Source organism: Coregonus clupeaformis, chromosome 8 (assembly GCF_020615455.1).
Source record: "Coregonus clupeaformis isolate EN_2021a chromosome 8, ASM2061545v1, whole genome shotgun sequence".
Lineage (NCBI taxonomy): Eukaryota > Metazoa > Chordata > Actinopteri > Salmoniformes > Salmonidae > Coregonus > Coregonus clupeaformis.
This window is the reverse complement of record NC_059199.1, coordinates 49859252-49884192: the sequence shown is the minus strand read 5'-3', so window position 1 is coordinate 49884192 and position 24941 is coordinate 49859252. Positions and strand designations below refer to the sequence as shown.

The following is a 24941-nucleotide window of genomic DNA, read 5'->3' as shown; positions in this document are numbered from 1 at the left end:
CCGGCCTCACAACCGCAGACCACGTGTAACCACACCAGCCCAGGACCTCCACATCCGGCTTCTTCACCTGAGACCAGCCACACGGAAACCGAAGAATTTCTGCACAAACTGTCAGAAACCGTCTCAGGGAAGCTAATCCGCATGCTCGTCGTCCTCACCACGGTCTTGACCTGACTGCAGTTCGGCTTCATAACAGACTTCAGTGAGTAAATTCTCACCTTAGATGGCCACTGGCACGCTGGAGAAGTGTGCTCTTCATGGATGAAACCTGATTTCAACTGTACTGGACAGATGGCGTCATGTGGTCGAGCGGTTTGCTGATGTCAACGTTGTGAACAGAGTGCCCCATGGTGGCGGTGGGGTTATGGTATGGGCAGGCATAATCTACGGACAACAAACACAATTGCATTTTATCGATGGCAATTTTAATGCCATTCATCCGCAGCCATCACTTCATGTTTCAGCATGATAATGCACGGCCCCATGTCGCAAGGATCTGTACATAATTCCTGGAAGCTGAAAATGTCCCAGTTCTTCCATGGCCTGCATACTCACCAGACATGTCACCCATTGAGCATGTTTTGGATGCTCTGGATCAACGTGTACGACAGCGTGTTCCAGTTCCCGCCAATATCCAGCAACTTCACACAGCCATTGAAGAGGAGTGGGACAACATTCCACAGGCCACAATCAACAGCCTAATCAACTCTATGCGAAGGAGATGTGTCGCGCTGCAAATGGTGGTCACACCAGATACTGACTGGTTCTGATCCACGCCCCTAACTTTTTTTTTTTTATGTATCTGTGACCAACAGATGCATATCTGTATTCCCAGTCATGTGAAATCCAAAGATTAGGGCCTAATTAATTTATTTCAATTAAATGACTTCCTGTAACTCCATAAAATGTTTGAAATTGTTGCATGTTGAATTCATATGTTTGTTAAGTGTAGATTCATTCTGACTATTTTGAGGAAGTGTATACTGGATAGTGAGTCACAAACAGTACTATGTGTTCTACTAGGAGCAAACCGAACCTAGTGTGCAGACGCCTTAACACCCCATCTGTCCCTCAGCACCAATCCACCCATCTGCTGCTGCTGCTGCTAGGGCCACACACACACAGGCGCACACACACACACAGGCGCACACACACACACACAGGCGGACACACACACACACACACACACACAGGCGGACACACACACACACACACACAGGCGGACACACACACCTGACATCAGAATGGTCTTTGCAATCTTGGTTTGTTGCCCTTCCTGGTTGTCAAATATAACAAAATATACCTCTCTTTCACCCACATACACCCTCTTCCACATCCCCCTCTCCTCTCCCTCTCCTCTCCCTCTCCCACATCCTCCTCTCCTCTCCTCTCCCTCTCTTTCTTCCTTCCTGTCTGTCACCGATAGCCCCAATCCCTTGTTTTTCCTCCATCCCCTTCACTCCCTCCCTCTCTCTCTTTTCTATCCCTGTACTGTCACTGATAGCATGACCTTCTCTTCTTCCTCCACCCCTCTCCCTGCTTCCGGTCTATGAGGGATAGTCCCAGATCCCCCTCTGCTCGTGCCTGTCAGTATAATGAACCAACAGCTTGAAGTGCTTATTAGCTGAAGCTCCTGTTATTATTTAGTTGCATCATCAGTGCTGCCAGGGAGAAATGCAAACCAGAAGGACTTCAGCTCTGCAAGGGCTAACTAACCCTAACTAATGTCAACAAACACACAGACACACACACACAGGCTCCTCAAAGAATGCAGACTTTATCCATAGGCTAAATGGCAGACAGACAGAGACACTACAATACAGACCCCTCATCTGTTCAGTCAGTGAGTGATGTCTTCTTTACTAGGGATGTTTTGTTTTGTTAGTTCAGTGTGTTGGTTCATTGTGACGTTAATTCACTTGTGGTGTTTTTGTTGTTTTGCAAACTCCTCTTCCTCAAAACAGGCGGTCTGGGAGAGAGAGAGAGAGAGAGGCCTGAGGGAGGAATGTGCTTACATGTGTTGGCGTGACAGACACACACACACTCAAACGTGTCACCCAGTCATATGGCTCTGTTGCCAGCTGCGTGAAGGGAAGTAGTGTTATGTTCAGGCAGAGAGAGAGGCAGCTCTTAAATGAACCAGTGTGTGTGTCTGTGTCTACATAGAATGGAAAAACACACCTGGACACCTTCACAGTAAGAGCAGGTAGCAGGCTAGTGAGAACAAGACTGAGATAGTAAACTGTAGCATGGGTCTAACTCAACTAGCAACATTCACATCTCTGATTGGCCCAAGTGTGTGTGTGTGTGTGTGTGTGTGTGTGTGTGTACTTCAGCCCAAGTAACCTCCAGCACCTTTTTCTGTCCAACTAGCCTAACTATTACTTAGATCTGAGTTTAACAATCATTTTGATTTAATCTTTGACAGAAACATGCAACGGCAATGCAATTGGATACACTGTGACGGTCTTCTAAGAAACACAATTTTAAAGGCCAACGTGCTTGTATTACAATAGAAAAGAAACACGCATTTCCAGAGGCTTGGCCTAGATCCAGAGACTGGAATAATTAGCACCAGATTCCAAAGCTAAATGCTGTTCCAAAATCTCAGTCCTTTCTGCTCACGTTCTTCCCCTTATCTCTCTCTGCAGTGTGTGTGTGTACATTGTGTGTACAGTGTGTGTGCATGTGCGTGTGCACGTGTGTGTGTGTGTGCAAAGCAAGCCTCCTGCTGCAGGAGTAAACTTGTTTGCTGTGTTTCTCTTCCATTGCTGGCACAAAATGTTCTGTGCCAAAATGGAGGCCAGTTTCCTGGACCCTGTTGGGAAGGGCTCTCCAACCCTGTTCCTGGAGAGCTACCGTCCTGTAGGTTTTCACTCCCTCTAATCTAGCGCACCTGATTCTAATAATTAGCTGGTTGATAAACTGAATCAGGTTAGTTATAACTGGGGTTGGAGTGAAAACGTACAGTGCCAGAGACGAAAAACAGCTTCGCTACATGCATGCTTGCAGCTTTACAGCCAAGAAAACGTCTTGTCTCTAGCTCAAACGGTTGAAAAAAATATGACTCATATTACCAGAGCTACCTTTTTTTCTTCCTGCGCGATTTCGATATAATTTCACAAACCATATCACGGGCCATTTTAAACTAATCCTGTGTCGCTAATTATTGGTTTGATAAACAACGTTGTTCAGTCATGTTACCTAGCTAGCTAACAACCTGGTAGATTTGATTGGCACAGGAAGAAAGGTCTGCTACTCATGTGCTTCAAAAAATAGGTTTCATATAGGCCTAATGTAAGCCTAAACTATCAAAAATCTCTCTTTCTGGGGCACCTTACATCCTGTTTGGTGCCTAACGTTTCTAAAGTGGGAGCAGTGTGTATGTGTTTGTGGAAGAGAGAGTGGTGTGTGTGTTTGTTTATGAGAGAGGGAGACAGAGTGAGTGTGTGAGGGAGGGAGTGTGTGTGTCTGTGTGGTAACTGAAGAGTAAAGAATGTTTCATGCAGTTTTCCTGTATCGTATCGTTAGTAAAATGTTGGTATCATGACAACACTACAGGAGGGTAGCTCTCCAGGAACAGGGTTGGAGAGCCCTGCTGTACAGTATATGGCTGAGAGTGACTGGGACACACCCTGGTCCTGGGGCTGTGTGAGAGCCGAGAGGCCAAGGAAACAGAAACAGGACAAACCACATTTCCTGCACTTAAAGGAAGAATGCTAGCTGAGTATTGGTACACTTTTGAATGTTATTGTAATGAAAGTAAGTTATGTTTGGAAATAACAACGGGACAAGACATTTCTCTCACTCAGAATACTAACTTGCTACACACATTGGCTAGAATGTTACGGTCAGGGAATGGAACACTTGGTGCAAATAAGGAAGATAATTTGCTGAACGATGCCCTATTCTACAGCCGTTCTGTCCTTTGCAGCATGGTCTGATAGTGATAACTGCATGTCCAAGCCTCACCGCTGTGTGTAAAAGGCCAAACAGAGAGTATGGGGACAACTGTGTGTCTGTGTGGCCTTCTTCTTCTATCCCATGAGGACACAGGCTATTTTAAATTTAGGGGTTAAGTTTAGGGTTAGAATTTGGGTTAAGTTTAGGTGTTAGGGATTAAGGTTAGGGGAAATAGGATTTTGAATAGGAAAAAAATGTTGATCCCCACGAGGATATAATAACGTGTGTGTGTAATCAAATTGTTTTGGTCGCGTACACAGTTTAGCAGGTGTTATGGCAGATGCAGCGAAATGCTTATGTTTAATAACGTTAGTTCCTAATCAATGAGAGAGAGAAAGAATGTGTGTGTGACCCAGATCTATTCAAAAGCCACAGTAGGCAACCCTCCCTTGAACAGTGAACGCTGTCCAGTCATTTAGGACAACAGTTTTACAGTTGACAGCTATTATTGGACATGGAAATCCAATGCCAACGTTTTACATGCAAATGATGAGAATCAAGATCATCAATTCAATAGCTACAAAACGTTGGCTCTGGTATTTTGTCAATGAAAACTCTTCTTTATATGATTAATTCACCATAAAATTACAGCATATGTTTAGATTTGAGTTGAGTCCCTAAATGTAGCTTATGGTCGAGATATACCAATTATTCTAGCAACATGCAACAACAAGCTTGAAAGGCACGGAAAACTTGGTGGGCAGAGAAAATCAAGTACCTACTAGTCGCTAGCCTTATAGTAGCTACTGTAGCACATAGTATTGTTAACTGTCTAGCTAATAGGCAAAATAAAACATCAACAAATAATTTGAATGTTCATTAGATACGATGTCGTGAAAAGTTGAACGGTTGCTTACCCTGATTTTCTCCAAGGGAGTGAATCGTAACTCGTGAACGAAAGGATTTCTGAACGGGGGAGGCAAGTCCGACCCATCTCCATTCTCCGAGGAATGATGCTGCTTATTTGGCAACTTCATAACTGAAAACAAATAAACAAACACTTATCAGCTCGCAACGGTTTTTCTCTTCCACAATAAACAGGCAATGCTTCTTTGAAATCGACTATCTAGGCTCGCTACACAGTACGGATGGTGCTGATCTGTAGGCTCGAGGACCATCAATTCGTTCTCGTCCGTGAGTGAGATGACCTATGTGTTGTGAACAACATTAGCATGAGCAACAATACTGGAATCGGTGGTTTGCCTTCAAAATAAAAGTTCCCCATTGAAACTGATTAAATGGATAAAAATAGTGGAATCATGCCACAGTTGGACTAGATAATGCTAAACAAGTTTGGAATGTTGTTACCCAGCAAACAATGACCTGTCGGTCCGCCAGCGTTTTTTGGGTGGCACACAGTCAGCGGCTTGCCGCGGTCGGGACTCCGGAGGCAGACCATGCCCAAGCCGATAGTCGGCAATCGCTCATCCGTCCACTAGCGTTTCTTGAGCGGCAAGCCGGTATGCTAGGGGGAGGTCTGACCTTCAGTGGAGGAACTTCGGCCATGTCGATATGCGGACCCCGTGCGTGCGACCTGCTGTAACACCTTCTCATAAATTGAATAAGTACTGCTACTATTGCTGAAAACAATATGTATATATATTTTTATATAAACCACACTGATTTGACAAGAATTGAACTGTCCCATTCAGCTTTGTCTGGAAAATGCCCATTATAAAGTTCCACATTTTGTAATCGCATAATGCATTTCAATGTAATAGCAAGTTCCACTACTTTTATGTGTGTTCTTATAAGTAGATAGCTTGCATACTTTCACTTTTAAGTAACCTATTCACTAATCTTGGGCATTATGAAGGAGAGTTTTAGTGAATATAGAACAAAAATGACAGGAAATGCATCTTCATTTTACAGCAATACACAAATTAAGATATGGTGTTAGGTATAGGTTAACAATAATACCTTTAACATGGTCTTGTGTAACAACCTTTAGCACAACACTGCAATGTAATGTATTTACATAGATGTTACAGACTTACAAACAGTGCAGGCTCTAGACTTAAGAGGCCCCTAGGTAACATTTTCTGTAAAGTCTTCCTTAGTTTTCAGTTTCCATTAAGAAATGTTATAATGTTCTAAACAAGTTTAGAGATAAACAAGATACATTTCTCTCCATCGTTGGTGGAATAACTTGATCAGTGATGATGAGTCAGTAAAATGTTCTAACTGAAGATTCATGCAAACCAGGGAATGCATTTAAACTGAATATGGATACAAACCACCCTACCTGTCTATGGGGATGTCATATTGAAGATGGACAGGAGGGTTTCATGTGTAATGTTGTGGGGCGCATGTGCTAGTGGAGCTTGAGGGTGAGTGATGTCATCAACATATTTCAGGAACCAGACATCAGAGAGAAGTCCTGTTGAAGAAATGCCACAATTAAAGATCTGTAGACTTTCATCACAATTATTGTTTTACATATAAATCATGCTACATTCTCATGTCACCCCGCTCCTCCGCACACTCCACTGGCTTCCAGTTGAGGCTCGCATCTACTACAAGACCATGGTGCTTGCCTACGGAGCTGTGAGGGGAACGGCACCTCCTTACCTTCAGGCTCTGATCAGACCCTACACCCAAATGAGGGCACTACGTTCATCCACCTCTGGCCTGCTAGCTCCCCCACCTCTACAGAAGCACAGTTCCCGCTCAGCCCAGTCAAAGCTAATTGATGTTCTGGCACCCCAATTGTGGAACAAGCTCCCCCACGACGCCAGGACAGCGGAGTCACTGACCACCTTCCGGAGACACTTGAAACCCTACCTGGAATACCTGGAATAGTATAAAGCAATCCTTCTACCCCCCCCCCATAAAAAATTATTACATTATCGATTACAAATCTTATTTTTTTTCCTGAGCTGTCCTCTCCTGCCCTCCCCCACTGCAAGATATCTATCTCTAAAATAATTAAACCTATGTCGTCATACCTGAGCCTTGAGCCTGAGGAACAAGGTCAAGAATCCACAAAATCAAGCTAACACTAACCCTACACCCGATCAAAACACCCCATTAAATAGACCAAAAGGTTGTACCAATCATGCCATTCATATGGGGATATGCGGTACCACACAGCAGGTAAGGGGCGCCTTTTAATGGTGATTCGCAAACCACACAGAAGGTAAAGGACGCCTTTTAATGGTGATTCATATATTTTTTAAATATATATATATATATATATATATATTTTACAATTAGATGTTACTATTGTGAAATGTTTGTGTAAACTAATCTAATTGAGTGCCCTTATTTTCTTTTTTGTTCACAGTACCTTGTTTGCTGTTGTTGGTGAACACATAATTGGAGAGGAAGTACAAAACCAACGACGCTAGACAGAGAGGAATTTGCTTTAAGCAAAAGGCAGTTTATTAAAACAGAGATAGCTGGTACTGCTCAAGCTACATGCATGGGCCCAATGCATGGACCCAATCAATTGCCTCTTATGGAGACAGTTGAGAAGGATGGATAAACAGAGTTTACAGCATTATTTTATACAATGTAACATAAAGGAAGGGGTCCTTCTTCTAGTCCCTTGATTGGTTCCCAGGCGTAGGAGGCGGGTCTGCTCTGTCCAGAGTAGAAGCCCCATTGGTGCACGGCAGAGTCCTCTGCCCTTGGCACCCGACCAGTAGAAGGGGGGGGTTTGAGAATGAGTGTGCGTCCACAGTGAGATGTCTGTGTGTGTCAAAGAACTCGTGAGGCATGAGAATGAGTGTGCGTGCAAATGAAATATTTGTGTGTGTCCAGGGAACTGGTGAGGAGGATCTGGTGATTGTGGCCTTGGGCGTGGGTGTTGTCCTGTTATTACACTCCTGACTAGGCCATCTGGTGACAAGATATGGCTGCTCTTCTACTGTCCTTTGTTCGACAACCAACACAACAGCCCACTGTTAATACCAGACACATGACAAATCCCCCTCTTCACGTTATAACATTTTATATTTACTACGACAAATTATATTTACTACGACACTGTGGTTAATTTCCCGAACGAAGATGACAGTTTAGCTGTCATCTCAAAAACCTGGTGCACCAAGGACAAATGTTATTGGCCTCCATACAAGAGGAAGGCAGTGATGTCGCACGAACGGCCGGACATTGATACATGGGAGGTGTATTCAATTCAATTACTGAAGACAGAGTGAGTACTTTAACTGAATATTAAGATACTAAATGTGTCGTTTGCAGACATTTACCGATTAATTGATAAACTCCTCTTTCGTGATGTTTTCAGATTCATATGAGAAAGCCCATGAGTGCCTGGTTCGGGCAGAAAAAGGCTCAAGCCTGGAAACAGAGACAGAGTCTCACCAAAGAAAGAGAACGTAAGCTTTAGTGTTTGAAATAAGAATCTAAACACTACACTACTACTCTGAAAACTTCATGCTTGCTGTCATTCCCAGGCGAAATATTAAATTTGATCAGACCGACTGAGGAGTCTGACGCTGATCATAACCAGCACCCAAAGACCCCCAAATTCACCCAAAAAATGGTTGATTCCACACACAAAAAAAGTAAATGCAATATTTCATTTTTTGTCAATGAATTGTCCATACAAAGTATAAGTCTAATTTTCACAACCTGCATTTCATTTGCACAATTTGCAACAGTATCTTCTAGACCCTTTTTGTCACTCTCTTCTGGGGGTAAGTATATCACATAACATTATGCTTAAGAACTAATAATGTTATAATGTGTTTTTTGAAGGAATGCTGAAATATTTTGGCTGTGAACTCAGATGTATAGGACAAATAACTATGCTTAACTTTGATCTGAACAGGTCCTCAGTCCTCTTTGTCACAGGGGCCAGCTGCTCACCAGTCTGAAGGTGCCTGATCTTGCCCATTATATTATCTGAGGTGTAAAGGGAGAAATGCTCTACAATATTGATATTTTCAAAAAAACAAACACACATCTTCTGTCAGCAAGTTACCACGGCTGTTTCACTATAATTATTGCTTTCATGCAACGATTATCAACACAAACCAGTTAGATTTAATTCAAAACATTTTTTTACAAGTAGGATATAGAAATAACAGAGAAATGTGAGAGAAAATGTAACATTAATTGAAAGTGTTCGTGACCTTTGCTAGCAAGTAGTCGAAAGCGAATCCATGCAATCAAAACGTTGTCCAACTAGGAAAGTTCACCGCTAGCTAGCCATGAACAAACGTGTCTTGTTCACTCCATGTGTTCACTCGTGAAACACGTCAGTTGACTGATTAAGATTGCATGTGCTTCACTCCTCCAAAAGAAGCTAACTTCCAAATCGCTTTTTTAGCGCTAGTAATGCTAAACATAGGGCCAGTTGCAGTTTGTGGGAAACTTTGTTGAAAAGGGGGCTTCCCTTTACCCTTGCGAAAGTGGTTTCCCTTTGGGAATATCTAGCCAAGTCACTGTATCTGGATACTTTTCGGGATACTTTTCCCCAGTTGCGATGAAGGCGCCACTTACTTTAACTGAAATTCTACATTTGTGTATTGTGCTCAATTTTCAACAGAATCATCAAGACCCTGTTCCCGTGCCTCTGTGAGTGTCACTGAGTAGGCTGACATCCCATTTCATGGACCCAAGATCCATAGATAAGGCTGTACAGTGCAATATATGTATGCCCCCAATGCAAAACTAAAGTATAATACATGCACCGTGTGCGTTCAACGGGGGGGACTTTTATTTCGAAGGCAAACCACCGATTCTACTATTGTTGTTCACAAGACACTGGTAGGAAGATGTGGGGCGGAGAAGGGAGGATGGCTAATTTGAGCATCCTGGGACTGCGCATGCGTATTAGCGAGCCCCTTTTTCTGACATCACTTTGGAAGGTGTAGGATCCTTTTAACACTTTTTTTTTTACAGTGGTGCCAGATATTCAGCACACATGCCACAGACACACAGCGATAACTGTTATGTGTCTTTGAGATGTGCCAGATACCTTTGAGTGTGTGTGTACGAATATGTGTGTGAAGTTGCAGGGCTTCCTCTCTCATTTGATCCACCCATCAATTTGTTACTCAGTACAGACTGGTCTCATTGACTAGACGTAACACAGTAAATATAAATCCAGGACACTGTAATTAGTATAATATGTTATGTTTGGTATGGTTACATTTATTTATTTATTTATTTTATTTCACCTTTATTTAACCAGGAAAGCCAGTTGAGAACAAGTTCTCATTTACAACTGCGACCTGGCCAAGATAAAGCAAAGCAGAGTGATAAAAACAACAACAACAACACAGAGTTACATATGGGATAAACAAAACGTACAGTCAATAACACAATAGAAAATCTATATACAGTGTGTGCAAATGTAGTAAGTTATGGAGGAAAGGCAATAAATAGGCCATAGTGCAAAATAATTACAATTTAGTATTAACACTGGAGTGATAGATGTGCAGAAGATGATGTGCAAATAGAGATACAATATGGGGATGAGGTAGTTGGGTGGGCTAATTACAGATGGGATGTGTACAGGTGCAGTGATCGGTAAGGTGCTCTGACAACTGATGCTTGAAGTTAGTGAGGGAGATAAGAGTCTCCAGCTTCAGAGATTTTTGCAGTTCGTTCCAGTCATTGGCAGCAGAGAACTGGAAGGAATGGCGGCCAAAGGAGGTGTTGGCTTTGGGGATGACCAGTGAGATATACCTGCTGGAGCGCATACTACGGGTGGGTGTTGCTATGGTGACCAATGAGCTAAGATAAGGCGGGAATTTGCCTAGCAGTGATTTATAGATGACCTGGAGCCAGTGGGTTTGGCGACGAATATGTAGTGAGGGCCAGCCAACGAGAGCGTACAGGTCACAATGGTGGGTAGTATATGGGGCTTTGGTGACAAAACGGATGGCACTGTGAAGGATAGAAGGTTACTTAAGGCAAAAACGAAAGGAGGGTGGTTGGTCAGAGGGGTGGGTGTATAACGCGAACGTCTAGCAACGCAAAGTTTGCGTGTTCGAATCTCATCACGGACAACTTTAGCTTTTTAGGTACATTGCAATTACTTAGTATTTTAGCTAACCCTTCCCCTAACCCAAGCCTTAACCCTTTAACCTAACACCTAAACTTAACACTAACCCTAGCCCTTAGCGTTCATTTTAGCCAGCTAGCTAACACTAATGTAAGCCACCTAGCCACTTAGCTAAAGTTAGCCACAACAAATTGGAATTTGTAACATATCATACATTTAGCAAATTAGTAATATATTGTATGTTTTGTAAATCTGTAACATATTGTACGAATTGCAATTCCTCACATATCATACGAATTGTAATTCATGATATATCACAGGGAATAGATGATGGACATCCACAAATTAACACATAACAAAAATATACAAATTTAATACGAAATGCTCTGAGACCATGTTGCTCAGTTTGACATCTTTGGGTCTCTCTTGCTTTAGCCTGGTCTCATAGACTAGACATAACATTGTAAAAGTAAATTCGGGACACAAATTACACTGAACAAAAATATAAACGCAACATGTAAGATGTTGGTCCCATGTTTCATGAGCTGAAATAAAACATCCCAGACATTGTCCATATGCACAAAAAGCTTACTTCTCTCAAATGTTGTGCACAAATTTGTTTACATCACTGTTAGTAAGCATTTCTCCTTTGCCAAGATAGTCCTCCACCTGACAGGTGTGGCATATCAAGAAGCTGATTAAACGGCCACTCTATAATGTGCAGTTCTGTCACACACCACAATGCCAAGTTTTGAGGGAGCGTGCAATTGGCATGCTGACTACAGGAATGTCCACCAGAGCTGTTGCCAGAAAATGGAATGTTAATTTCTCTACCATAAGCCGCCTCCAACATCGTGTTCGAGAATTTGGCATTATATCCAACCAGCCTCACAACCGCAGACCACGTGTAACCACGCCAGCCCAGGACCTCCAATGGTTGTGTGTTCGAATCTCATCAAGGACAACTTTAGCATTTTAGCTAATTAGCATCTTTGCAACTACTTACTACTTTTTGCAACTACCTAGCATGTTAGCTAACCCCCTAACCTTAACCCTTTAACCTAACTCCTAACTCTAACCTTAACCCTAAACTTAACCCTAATCCCTAGCCTAGCTAACATTAGCCACCTAGCTAACGTTAGCGTTAGCCACCTAATTCGTAACATATCATACAAAATGGATGATGGACTTCCACAAATTAATACCGTATGAAACATAATATATCATACTCATTGGAGTGTCCTGGATTTACCTTTACAATGTTACGTCTACCCCTGAGTCCAGGTTGCTTGTTTACCTTCATATGTAACTACAGTACTGGCTGTAGGTGACAATAATCCTGAAAATAGCTCAACATTATTGTTCATTCAGCGTGGATGTCATAATAATTTGGGATGATTTTCATTGAAAGTTCTCGCTCTATCAGGACAGGAGAGGCCCGGCCAGGGAAACGACAGCAGGGTCAACAGTTGAAGAATAATTCCCAGTAAAGGAACCAGCATTAATCACACACTGACAGGGTGGTTCCTATGTGACTGTGACCATAAGCTTGATTTACTTACATACCAGTCCATAAAGTCAACCATGAGGTCAATATTATTCATACTACTGCCTGCCAGGCTTGGAAATCCATGCACTTCACACATGCATGCGCACACACACGCATGCACACACCCACACACACACATACGTTACGTTCTTCTTTCCTCGTGGGGACCTAAAATTCATTTCCACTCAAAATCCTATTTTCCCTAACCCTTAGCATAACCCTAACCTTAACCCTAACCTTAACCCGTAACCCTAGCCCACTCCCTAAATCTAACCCTAAACACTAACCTCTTACCCGAACCCTACCCCTAACCCTAATTGTAACACTAACCCTAAACACTAACCTCTTACCCGAACCCTAATTGTAACACTAACCCTAAACCTAACCCCTAAGCTTAACATAGCCTTTGTCCTCATGGGAACGTGGGAAATGTTGTTTTACTATCCTTGTGGGGACTTTGGGGGATTTTAGATCCCCACAAGGATAGAAGAACCAACCCACCAATGTACTCTTCGAGTCACACAGTACAGAAAGAGAGGGATAGGTGGCTATTGCAGTTGCCAAGGTTTTTGTTTATTGAAAAAACATCTAAAAGTGGGCATACCGGTTTCCAGAGTTCAGCTGTTTGCACATTGCAGGTTGTCTATACTGCACTGTGTGCATTACATAATGTTACTGTGTGTCTTTGTCCTATAGAGAATGCTCTACACAAGAAAGTAATCCTGGATTCATAATTGGAAAAACATTTTGTAAATGAAGATCTAATACCTCCCCTTTCAAACTTGGAAGGAAATGGAAAAATAACTAATGATGGTCATATTGATAAGGCTAATTGATAACCTCAGCACATTTTTTTATTCATCCTCCATTTTCCTCCAAGAGTGGCTAATTAGTGCTTGCACATTTGGTTTGTTGGACTGCAAAGTAGCAGACGTGTAACTTCGCCTTTGCATGTCATAACTGCAGTGCACCCTGCACCTCCAACACCAAACATCAGACTCTAGCACTAACTGTAACAAGGTCATGACTATCTGGTTTGCATAGATCAGGGATGTCCACCAACAAGTGCTCAGCATATGTGGGAACTCCTTCAAGACTGTTGGAAAAGCATTCCAGGTGAATCTGTTTGAGAGAATGCCAAGTGTGTGCAAAGCTGTCATCAAGGCAAAGGGTGGCTACTTTGCAGAATCTCAAATATAACATATATTTTGATTTATTTAACACTTTTTTGGTTACTACATGATTCCATGTGTATTATTTCATAGTTTTGATGTCTTCACTATTATTCTACAATGTAGAAAATAGTAAAAATAAAGAAAAACCCTGGAATGAGTAGGTGTGTCCAAACTTTTCACTGGTCCTGTATATATTTTTTTTTTTATATTTTTTATTTCTTTTTATTTAACCTTTATTTAACCAGGTAAGCCAGTTGAGAACAAGTTCTCATTTACAACTGCGACCTGGCCAAGACAAAGCAAAGCAGTGCGATAAAAACAACAACACAGAGTTACATATGGGGTAAAAAAACAAAGTCAAAAAATACAACAGAAAATATATATACAGTGTGTGCAAATGTAGCAAGTTATGGAGGTAAGGCAATAAATAGGCTATAGTGCAAAATAATTACAATTAGTATTAACACTGGAATGCTAGATGTGCAAGAGATTATGTGCAAATAGAGATACTGGGGTGCAAAAGAGCAAAATAAATAACAATATAGGGATGAGGTAGTTGGGTGGGCTAATTTCAGATGGGCTGTGTACAGGTGCAGTGATCGGTAAGGTTCTCTGACAACTGATGCTTAAAGTTAGTGAGGGAGTTAAGAGTCTCCAGCTTCAGAGACTTTTGCAATTCGTTCCACATAAAGTGTAATATTGGGATGCAAATTCAAAATTGAATATATTTCAACTCTATATCTGACATGGTACAGGTGTCTTCTTTTTCTAAGCCCATAACCATGTGTGTGAGGTGTATACTTTTGTTTCAAAGTAGATTTGTTTAAGACTACCAAGAATCACTCTGTGTGACCCTGATTTAGCCCAATGCAGTAAAAGGTGACTGCTGATCACAACCAAATTTCGAAATTGCACGTTGTGTATTCTATTATTCTAACTCTCAAAAGTAAGTTGAGACACCGACTGAGTCACCCCCCCACCCAAAATAGAAATATACAGTTGAAGTCAGAAGTTTACATTCACCTTAGCCAAATACATTTAAACTCAGTTTTTCACAATTCCTGACATTTAATCCTAGTAGAAATTCCCTGTCTTAGGTCAGTTAGGATCACCACTTTATTTTAAGAATGTGAAATGTCAGAATAATAGTAGATATAATGATTTATTTCAGCTTTTATTTCTTTCATCACATTCCCAGTGGGTCAGAAGTTTACATACACTCAATTAGTATTTGGTAGCATTGCCTTTAAATTGTTAAACTTGGGTCAAATGTTCAGGGTAGCCTTCCACAAGCTTCCCACAATAAGTTGGGTGAATTTTGTCCCATTCCTCCTGACAGAGCTGGTGTAACTGAGTCAGGTTTGTAGGCCTCCTTGCTCGCACACGCTTTTTCAGTTCTGCCCACAAATGTTCTATAGGATTCAGGGCTTTGTGATGGCCACTCCAATACCTTGACTTTGTTGTCCTTAAGCCATTTTGCCACAATTTTGGAAGTATGCTTGGGGTCATTGTCCATTTGGAAGACCCATTTGTGACCAAGCTTTAACTTCCTGACTGATGTCTTGAGATGTTGCTTCAATATATCCACATCATTTTCCTTCCTCATGATGCCATCTATTTTGTGAAGTGCACCAGTCCCTCCTGCAAAGCACCCCCACAGCATGATGCTGCCACCCCCGTGCTTCACGGTTGGGATGGTGTTCTTCGGCTTGCAAGCCACCCCCTTTTTCCTCCAAACATAACGATGGACATTATGGCCAAACAGTTCTATTTTTTTCTATTTTTGTTCATCAGACCAAAGGACATTTCTCCAGAAAGTACAATCTTTGTCCCCATGTGCAGTTGCAAACCGTAGTCTGGCTTTTTTATGGCGGTTTTGGAGCAGTGGCTTCTTCCTTGCTGAGCGGCCTTTCAGGTTATGTCGATATAGGACTCGTTTTACTGTGGATATACAGTGGGGGAAAAAAGTATTTAGTCAGCCACCAATTGTGCAAGTTCTCCCACTTAAAAAGATGAGAGAGGCCTGTAATTTCCATCATAGGTACACGTCAACTATGACAGACAAAATGAGAAAAAAATCCAGAAAATCACATTGTAGGATTTTTAATGAATTTATTTGCAAATTATGGTGGAAAATAAGTATTTGGTCAATAACAAAAGTTTCTCAATACTTTGTTATATACCCTTTGTTGGCAATGACACAGGTCAAACGTTTTCTGTAAGTCTTCACAAGGTTTTCACACACTGTTGCTGGTATTTTGGCCCATTCCTGCATGCAGATCTCCTCTAGAGCAGTGATGTTTTGGGGCTGTCGCTGGGCAACACAGACTTTCAACTCCCTCCAAAGATTTTCTATGGGGTTGAGATCTGGAGACTGGCTAGGCCACTCCAGGACCTTGAAATGCTTCTAACGAAGCCACTCCTTCGTTGCCCGGGCGGTGTGTTTGGGATCATTGTCATGCTGAAAGACCCAGCCACGTTTCATCTTCAATGTCCTTGCTGATGGAAGGAGGTTTTCACTCAAAATCTCACGATACATGGCCCCATTCATTCTTTCCTTTACACGGATCAGTCGTCCTGGTCCCTTTGCAGAAAAACAGCCCCAAAGCATGATGTTTCCACCCCCATGCTTCACAGTAGGTATGGTGTTCTTTGGATGCAACTCAGCATTCTTTGTCCTCCAAACACGACGAGTTTTTACCAAAAAGTTCTATTTTGGTTTCATCTGACCATATGACATTCTCCCAATCCTCTTCTGGATCATCCAAATGTACTCTAGCAAACTTCAGACGGGCCTGGACATGTACTGGCTTAAGCAGGGGGACACGTCTGGCACTGCAGGATTTGAGTCCCTGGCGGCGTAGTGTGTTACTGATGGTAGGCTTTGTTACTTTGGTCCCAGCTCTCTGCAGGTCATTCACTAGGTGTGGTTCTGGGATTTTTGCTCACCGTTCTTGTGATCATTTTGACCCCACGGGGTGAGATCTTGCGTGGAGCCCCCAGATCGAGGGAGATTATCAGTGGTCTTGTATGTCTTCCATTTCCTAATAATTGCTCCCACAGTTGATTTCTTCAAACCAAGCTGCTTACCTATTGCAGATTCAGTCTTCCCAGCCTGGTGCAGGTCTACCATTTTGTTTCTGGTGTCCTTTGACAGCTCTTTGGTCTTGGCCATAGTGGAGTTTGGAGTGTGACTGTTTGAGGTTGTGGACAGGTGTCTTTTATACTGATAACAAGTTCAAACAGGTGCCATTAATACAGGTAACGAGTGGAGGACAGAGGAGCCTCTTAAAGAAGAAGTTACAGGTCTGTGAGAGCCAGAAATCTTGCTTGTTTGTAGGTGACCAAATACTTATTTTCCACCATAATTTGCAAATAAATTCATTAAAAATCCTACAATGTGATTTTCTGTAAAAAAAAATCTCAATTTGTCTGTCATAGTTGACGTGTACCTATGATGAAAATTACAGGCCTCTCTCATCTTTTTAAGTGGGAGAACTTGCACAATTGGTGGCTGACTAAATACTTTTTTCCCCCACTGTAGATACTTTTGTCCCTGTTTCCTCCAGCATCTTCACAAGGTCCTTTGCTGTTGTTCTGGGATTTATTTGCACTTTTCGCACCAAAGTACGTTCATCTCTAGGAGACAGAACGCGTCTCCTTCCTGAGCGGTATGACGGCTGCGTGGTCCCATGGTGTTTATACTTGCGTACTATTGTTTGTACAGATGAACGTGGTACCTTCAGGCGTTTGGAAATTGCTCCCAAGGATGAACCAGACTTGTGGAGGTCTACAAAAAAAAATGTCTGAGGTCTTGGCTGATTTCTTTTAATTTTCCCATGATGTCAAGCAAAGAGGCACTGAGTTTGAAGGTAGGCCTTGAAATACATCCACAGGTACACCTCCAATTGACTCAAATGATGTCAATTAGCCTATTAGAAGCTTCTAAAGCCATGACATCATTTTCTGGAATTTTCCAAGCTGTTTAAAGGCACTGTCAATTTAGTGTATGTAAACTTCTGACCCACTGGAATTGTGATACAGTGAATTATAAGTGAAATAATCTGTCTGTAAACAATTGTTAGGAAAATTACTTGTGTCATGCACAAAGTAATGTCCTAACCGACTTGCCAAAACTATAGTTTGTTATCAAGAAATGTGTGGGCGGCAGGTAGCTTAGTGGTTAAGAGCGTTGTGCCAGTAACCGAAAGGTCGCTGGTTCTAATCCCCGAGCCAACTAGGTGAAAAATCTGTCGATGTGCCCTTGAGCAAGGCACTTAACCCTAATTGCTCCTGTAAGTCGCTCTGGATAAGAGCGTCTGCTAAATAACTAAAATGTGTGGAGTGGTTGAAAAATGAGTTTTAATGCCTCCAACCTAAGTGTATGTAAACATCCGACTTCAACTGTATATATATATTTATTTAATTGGTCCGCGGCCCTACAAAATGGGGGCCACCAGTTTCCCATCCCTGGCATAGATAATACAGTACGTGGCTAAACGTCTCACTACTGCAATTAGTCAAAATGAGAAGCTTTCTTCCACTTTCAAATGTAGGCTATATGTTGGATAATTGCTTGACTCTAAATTACATGCCAGCATGGTTACAGGTGGTTTTAATATATCTCACAAAAAGCAGTGAGTAGTTAAATAATTACATTGAGTCCAGGAATAGAAATGATTGGAGCGGAGAGAAAAGCAATAGGCCAATTAGGGTATTTGATCTTCCTAATGACCTCCATGGCAACCAAAAACTTGGTAGATAGTTGTTCTCCCAATTATTAAGATCTATAGAACCTTTAGATCCTTATTGAAAGGGCATAACCTTGGAGAAGAGGGCAGAGGATAGTGTGTGTCCTTGATGCATATTGTATGAGGATATTTATGGCATGATTTTCTAGGGCTCTGTGAGCTATGAGGTTTTGGTGCCATAGTGTGGTGATAGACAGTACTTGAACAGTGGATATACAAATACATTTACTGAGTTGTATTCATTTAAGAACCAAAAGGAAGCAAACATAGTAAAACAAGAGTTTCTATTGGACAAATTCTGGTAGGTCCATTCCTGTTTCGTTCCGTTCAATAAACGTTTTGTAACAGAATCGGCGTAATGAATACACCACTGGTCACTCTAGCCTATTGCTTCCCTCACACTGTCTCCTAGCTATGGATGATGATTGGAACAAGGCCAATAGAGAACTACTCCTGATTCCTCATATCACATCAGTGAAATTCAGGAGACCAAATGGCTCTCTATTGGATCAGCATCATTTAGTCTCTAAATGATGAATGGGTGCATTAGCTCTTAGAGACTATTAGCAGAGTAGTTAGCTGTCATAGTAGCAAAATGTTCTCCATGGAGGCAGGCAATAGTGCATTTAGGCTGCCAGTTTTCACTTAGCCAGCTGTACGTGTATCAGAATAGGTTCTTGTCCACTGTGTAGTTTTCAAAGGTATAACAGAAGGGCAGAAGAGGACGTGTTGAGAAAGAGAGAAGACAGGGAGGTGGTGGTGGGAGAGGTGAAAGAGACAGGGATAGGAAAAGGTCAATCTGTCAATCAGTCAAACACTTTAATGTGGCAATACAGTTAAAGTAACAAACAACTGACAGGACCATACACAAATCATCGTCACAACCCCTGCTCCTCTTCACCCCCTCATCCCTGCCTCTGCTTGTGTCTGGGATGAGCCTTACAGAACACAAACAGACGTCCCCGCCGCACCACAAAGAAGCAGTCTTTACACCGGCGTTTCAGAGCGCTCTTGGTTTTCATCCCTACAGCGGGCTGGAGGCAGGCCAGGTGCTGACACTGGCCCTGGAGGGCGACCCGACCCTGGGAAGAAGATCCAGGTGAGAAGGCCAAGGGCTGGATGGGTCTACCTGGCATCAGGAGCACTCTGACTGGGTAGGATGTGAGGGAGGAGAGGCATCGGGAGATGGTGGTGATTGGGTAGGTTCGGCTGAGGGTTATCCGGGTCATCTGGGTTAGATGGCGGGTTAGGGAGCTGACGAGGTGGTTCAACAGGAGTGGAGCCATGGTGTCACCAACACCTGCCTGGAGAGAGAGAGAGAACATATATATATATATTTATTTATTTTGTAGGACGTATCTCAATAGTTTTCTCTTGCTTTGAGTTGTGGTTCCTCAGACTGTGTCCTTTCTATTCCTCCATTATCACTGATCTGACAGAACATGACAGGTGAAAGCAATATGGTGGAAACCTATCCAGTCCTTTCAGCTACTAGTGGTATTGAAGAAGAACAGGCAATCAAAGCAATGCAGATAGAAATATAATGTGCAGTGTCTATTATGTTTTGCTTATCCTGGATAATATTCATTTTATATATATATATATTGCAGATTCTAGCTGGCTATACAGTGCATGCAGCATGCTCGATTCTCAAGGCCAGACGCGATCATCTTTCTACTGCCCGATTAGGCAAATGCAAAGTACCAGTACTTGATCAGAATAACTTTATGAATGTAACAGAATATGCACCAACCTTTCAGCTATAAGAACGGGTTAGAACTGGGAATAAACTCCTGAAATGCACCGTTTAATCAAAACAACATTCTCGCACGGAGCTATCGCTGCTTCCTGGCTGTGACGTAAATGACTTTGAGAAAAGTCACAGCGCGTGCGCTGGGTCCTAAAGCACGAAGTTAGGAGTTTCTGTGCCCGCTAAACACAATTTCTCGCTTTCATTTAAACTGTAACGCGTTGCAGAATTGATCAACTACAAAGTATTAAAAATGATCCACTCCTTAATATGATAATTGTGTTACCGTTGGTTGCAAACGATTCGTGAATATTTTATGACTTCACAGCACTAGGACCAGGCGGACGTCTTTGGAGGTCGGAGAAGCTCCCTCATCTTTGCAAACCATCTTGGGTATAGAGTCCATTGTAAACATGGCTGCCGCTGTGCATCGGATTCTGTCCTTCAGTAGAAATGCTAAGGTGCTTGTATCACCTCTACAGCGCTACAGTGTAGAAGTGTCGACCACTGGAGAGCAAATTACCCACACCGGACAGGTAAGGCTCAAACGTTCCGTTGTGTTTGTTGGTTTCCCAGAAAAGATGTAGTTACTCGCTAGTTACCAAGCTAACGACACTCACTTGCACCACTACTAGCTAACGTTTGGTAATAGTGTCAGATGTTGGTGTTGTCAATTAAGATTTGACCGTTGATCCAGCTTTAAGTTGTGGTCACCAGCTATTTAGTTTAGCTATTTAATTTAGTTAGCTAGCTAGCTAGCTGCTCACCCACTACTGGGGTAGTTAGGCGTTTATTCACAGTCAGTAGCCATTGCCACTTCTGTCAAGATACAAGCTAGTCAGAGCAAAGGCAGATGACACTTTAGTTAACTAGGTGGAGTGTCAGAGTTGGCATAGAACTGTAAGCTATTTTATTGATGGTTGTGATAACTTTACTGTGATCATGTAATGTATGTGTAAAATGTGATCAGCTATATCTGATTGTAATAGTTATGTTCCAAAACAGTGTCTGCATGTTGTTTCAGGTGTATGATGAAAATGATCCCAGGCGGGCCAGGTTCGTAGGCCGACAGAAAGAGGTAAAACTACATTGTATGAAAGGGCCATAGTCGCCATGGGACTTCAATGTAGAAGTTGAATCCTATGACTACCTGTTGAAATAAGGCCTAAAGCCTCTTTACATAGCTCAGCAACGTGGGCATTGATAGATTTACAATGCATATTTAGTAGTCCGCAGAGAGGGAATTTGGACTACAATACAGAGTGTAAGCTACTGATGGTTCTGTTTGTGCTGTGTGTTTCCAGGTGAACAAGAACTTTGCAATCAAGCTGGTGGCTGAAGAGCCAGTCAGTGGCATCGAGGCCAGAGTGGTGTCATGTGACGGGGGTGGAGGAGCACTGGGCCACCCAAAAGTCTACATCAACCTGGTAATGACGTCTCTGTAGTGTACATGTCCCTATAATGTACACTAGTTAGTGGTGTCAAAGTCAGAACTCATATAAGCTATGACTACATTACAAGCATGAGTGCCGATCCCGTATTAAATTTCAGTTCAATTTGCGCTCATGTCCAATTTAGCTTCACGCTACACAGTGAATTGGTGTATTTGATGTGGCGTTCCAATGTGCTAATGTCTGTCTTCTGTCTGTGTTTCTCCAGGATAAAGAAACTAAAGTGGGAACATGTGGCTACTGTGGACTGCAGTTCAAGCAGACCCATCATCATTGAGACTCTTTCTCAGTCCCTCTCTCTCTCTCTCTCTCTCTCTCTCTCTCTCTCTGTAGTCTGTCATTCTGGTTAATAAATTATATCTACTTTTCTCCTCAGTCTGTATCAGTTCCTATGAGTGGGGGTATATGCATATGGAGCTTCATCTTAGTCTTGGCACTCAGACCCAAATCAAGGCTCCCACGAGAGACTAATAAATGCCACAATACTCTTTCTAGATGGCTTGGTTTAAAATGCATTGCATATATTCCTCAAGTGATTGCAATGAGTTGTATTTCTGGACCCTGCAGAAAAATATTCGGGTAACTATTCCATCTTACAGTTCCCTATCTCACTGCCAGAGGGCAGCATTGGCTGACTTGTCAAAAGTGTTCATGCAATAGTAAATTATTCAGTGAAACAACAACGTGCAGGACAGACAGAGTGTTGTGGTTACTGTAGAAGCTGTGATGTGGTTAGTTTTGACAAGGCATTAAACAGTTATTGTGTATGTGGCAATAACCCAATGGCTTATTCAATAGTTATTCTGTGCAAGTGCCACTTCCAGTGCTGGTATCTTAATCATTTTTCTTTAGACATACAGTGCCTTCAGAAAGTATTCACACCCATTGACCTTTTACAAATTTTGCTGTGTTACAAAGTTGGATTAAAAGGGATTTAATTGTAATTTTTTTGTCAATGATCTACACAAAATACGCGGTCAAAGTGGAGGAAAAATTCTAACTAAAAAAATTAATAGGAAAAATAAAACATATCTTGATTAGATAAGTATTCAAGCCCCTGAGTCAATACATGTTAGAATCACCTTTGGCAGCGATTACAGCTGTGAGTCTTTCTGGGTAAGTGTATAAGACCTTTCCACGCCTGGATTGAGCAACATTTGCCCGTTATACTTTTCAAAATTCTTCAAGCTCTGTCATTGGTTGTTGATCATTGCTAGATAACCATTTTCAGGTCTTGCCATGGATTTCCAAGCAGATTTAAGTCAAAACTGTGACTCGGCCCCTCAGGAACTTTCACTGTCTTCTTGGTAAGCAACTCCAGTGTAGATTTAGCCTTATGTTTAAGGTTATTGTCCTGCTGAAAGGTGAATTAATCTCCCAGGGTATTGTGGAAAGCAGACTGGACCCGGTTTTCCTCTAGGAATTTGCCTGTACTTAGCTCCATTCTGTTTCTTTTTTATCCTGAAAAACTCCTGTCCTTAACGATTACAAGCATACCCATAACATGATGCAGCCACCACTATGCTTGAAAATATGGAGAGTGATACTCCATAATAATTTTGGATTTGCCCTAAACATAACGCTTTGTATTCAGGACTGTTAGGTTGACCATGCGGTTGGATTGGAACAGTGTGGAGGCATACGAGGAATATGTGGGTTTTCTTGCCAAAGTGATGCTTTTTATTAGCAGGTGAAGAATTAATATAGCCAGCGACTGTACAAGTATTTACAAAAACAAACAGGACGATGAACAACAAGAGACCTAATGAACTCAAAAGAAAAACCAGGCTCAATAATTGTCTGTTAACCTAGCAGCATGCCATCCTTACCCTGTCTGTCTCTCAAACAGAAATGACAGGGTTCAAATACCAATACACATCATGCATTTGACCACTGGGAAGAAGCCCTTTCAAATCCTGTTTAATTAACATTAAACTGCATGAATTAAGATCTAAATGTCTTCAAATGCTACACACACATGAATAACCTTAAGCACATATATCAATAACGGTGCAACCATGCTTTTAGCATAAATACAATCTGGGATATGAACATGTAGGTCCACCCGGGGATAAGAAACTTCCACTATACTGTACACTGAATAAACCATGCGCTCTTGAACGCATCCCATTGCCTGACGATTATTTAACCAGGAAATTAACAGATAACTCTACAATCAATGAGGAAATACCAGGTAATAATTTACAAAAAGGATATCGCTAACCCCACATTATACCATTAATAAATACATATGCTTATCATAAACCATTAACTGTTTGCAATGTCTGATTATTAATATAAGGCATGTCTTTAGATTATATGACGGAGATCATAGGACAATCATCACAAGGACAAAAAGTTAATTTCTTTGCCACATGTTTTGCATTAACAGGATGCATGTTTTGGAATATTTTTATTATGTACAGGCTTCTTTCTTTTCACTCTGTCATTTATGTTAGTATTGTGGAGTAACTAAAATGTTGATCCATCCTCAGTTTTTTCCTATAGGCCCTCTTCGCAGGGACCAGGGAGATCCTTATAGGACTCATCCTGCATTCATCCACCCTTCCACTCCCACTCCCCCCTTACACATACCCTCCCCCCCTCTCCCACTCCCCACGCTGCGCTCTGCCACCCCTGGAAGATGTCAGGGGAGCTCCAGTCTGATAGGGAACAGCCGCGCGGAACAATACATGTTTGAAGAAGATCATATATATATTTCAGCAGCCTTATTCTCCATAGACCTGCATGCCAAATTGGCCCAGGCAGGGTGTAGTAGGGCTGGGCTACAGATACAGACAGCGCTAGAGCTAGCCTGTCCTGTCCCGGGGTAGCGATGCAGGCAGCCATTGGAACAACGTTTTCCACACCATGGCGTTCAGGTTGGAAGGAAAGCATCCAAGCTGATATAATTGGTCCTGGTGACACGGGAAGAGAAGGTTTGATGCGATGGTAAGAGGGTAAGACTCATTCATAGTCAGACCAGGGATGGGTGATTGAAAGAGAGAAGACGAGACCATTGTTAGAAAGGATGTTCAGTCAGGGTAGGTAGTTGAGAGTTTGAAAGGCGTGGAGGTTTTAGTGAGACACACCGGTTGGTTAAGAGGTGTGTGTGTGTGTGTGTATAGGTTGCAGGCTCTTGGCTGGTTGGGGCATTGCTCTGAGCAAAATCTTCAGATGAAACTGAGCATATGAATTGTGTTGAATAAAACAGCACCTTTTTCAATTATTCATCCCTCTAAAATACCCGGACCACCTAATAGATATAGAGATGCAATGCTGAGAGGAAACTGTAGGTATAATTTAAGACTGTCATCAGA

The 24941-nt window shown here is 42.1% G+C and overlaps 3 protein-coding genes across 4 annotated transcripts in view; 1 reads left to right on the top strand and 2 right to left on the bottom strand.

Moving 5' to 3' along the window:
* LOC121571890 (lysophosphatidylcholine acyltransferase 1) overlaps positions 1-5101 on the bottom strand; it is a 29354-nt gene extending 24253 nt beyond the window's left edge. For both annotated transcript variants that reach the window (XM_041883672.1, XM_041883673.1), the window contains exon 1: positions 4821-5101. In XM_041883672.1, coding sequence (XP_041739606.1) covers positions 4821-4903 — 83 coding nt within the window. In that variant the 5' untranslated portion in view covers positions 4904-5101. The remainder of the gene's footprint in view (positions 1-4820) is intronic.
* Positions 5102-19217: 14116 nt separating this feature from the next.
* On the bottom strand, positions 19218-20281 carry LOC121571888 (39S ribosomal protein L36, mitochondrial). Its single transcript, XM_041883670.2, has 2 exons — positions 20174-20281; positions 19218-19724 (listed from the first exon to the last, which is right to left on the bottom strand). Exon 2 carries the CDS (start codon positions 19704-19706, stop codon positions 19326-19328), a length of 381 nt encoding a protein of 126 aa, XP_041739604.1. The 5' UTR covers positions 19707-19724; positions 20174-20281; the 3' UTR covers positions 19218-19325.
* Positions 20282-20386: 105 nt separating this feature from the next.
* LOC121571889 (NADH dehydrogenase [ubiquinone] iron-sulfur protein 6, mitochondrial) lies at positions 20387-21996 on the top strand. Its single transcript, XM_041883671.2, has 4 exons — positions 20387-20706; positions 21195-21248; positions 21475-21597; positions 21830-21996. The coding sequence occupies exons 1-4, from the start codon at positions 20584-20586 to the stop codon at positions 21896-21898; spliced, it is 369 nt and encodes a 122-aa protein (XP_041739605.1). The 5' UTR covers positions 20387-20583; the 3' UTR covers positions 21899-21996.
* Positions 21997-24941: the final 2945 nt, after the last annotated feature.

Excerpts from the sequence above, each read along its gene's own strand:
- LOC121571888 (XM_041883670.2), bottom strand. The coding sequence starts at position 19,706 with ATGGCTCCACTCCTGTTGAACCACCTCGTCAGCTCCCTAACCCGCCAT.
- LOC121571889 (XM_041883671.2), top strand. The coding sequence starts at position 20,584 with ATGGCTGCCGCTGTGCATCGGATTCTGTCCTTCAGTAGAAATGCTAAG. Across the intron at positions 20,707-21,194 it reads AAATTACCCACACCGGACAG|GTGTATGATGAAAATGATCC; the intron begins GTAAGGCTCAAA and ends ATGTTGTTTCAG. Across the intron at positions 21,598-21,829 it reads CAAAAGTCTACATCAACCTG|GATAAAGAAACTAAAGTGGG; the intron begins GTAATGACGTCT and ends GTGTTTCTCCAG.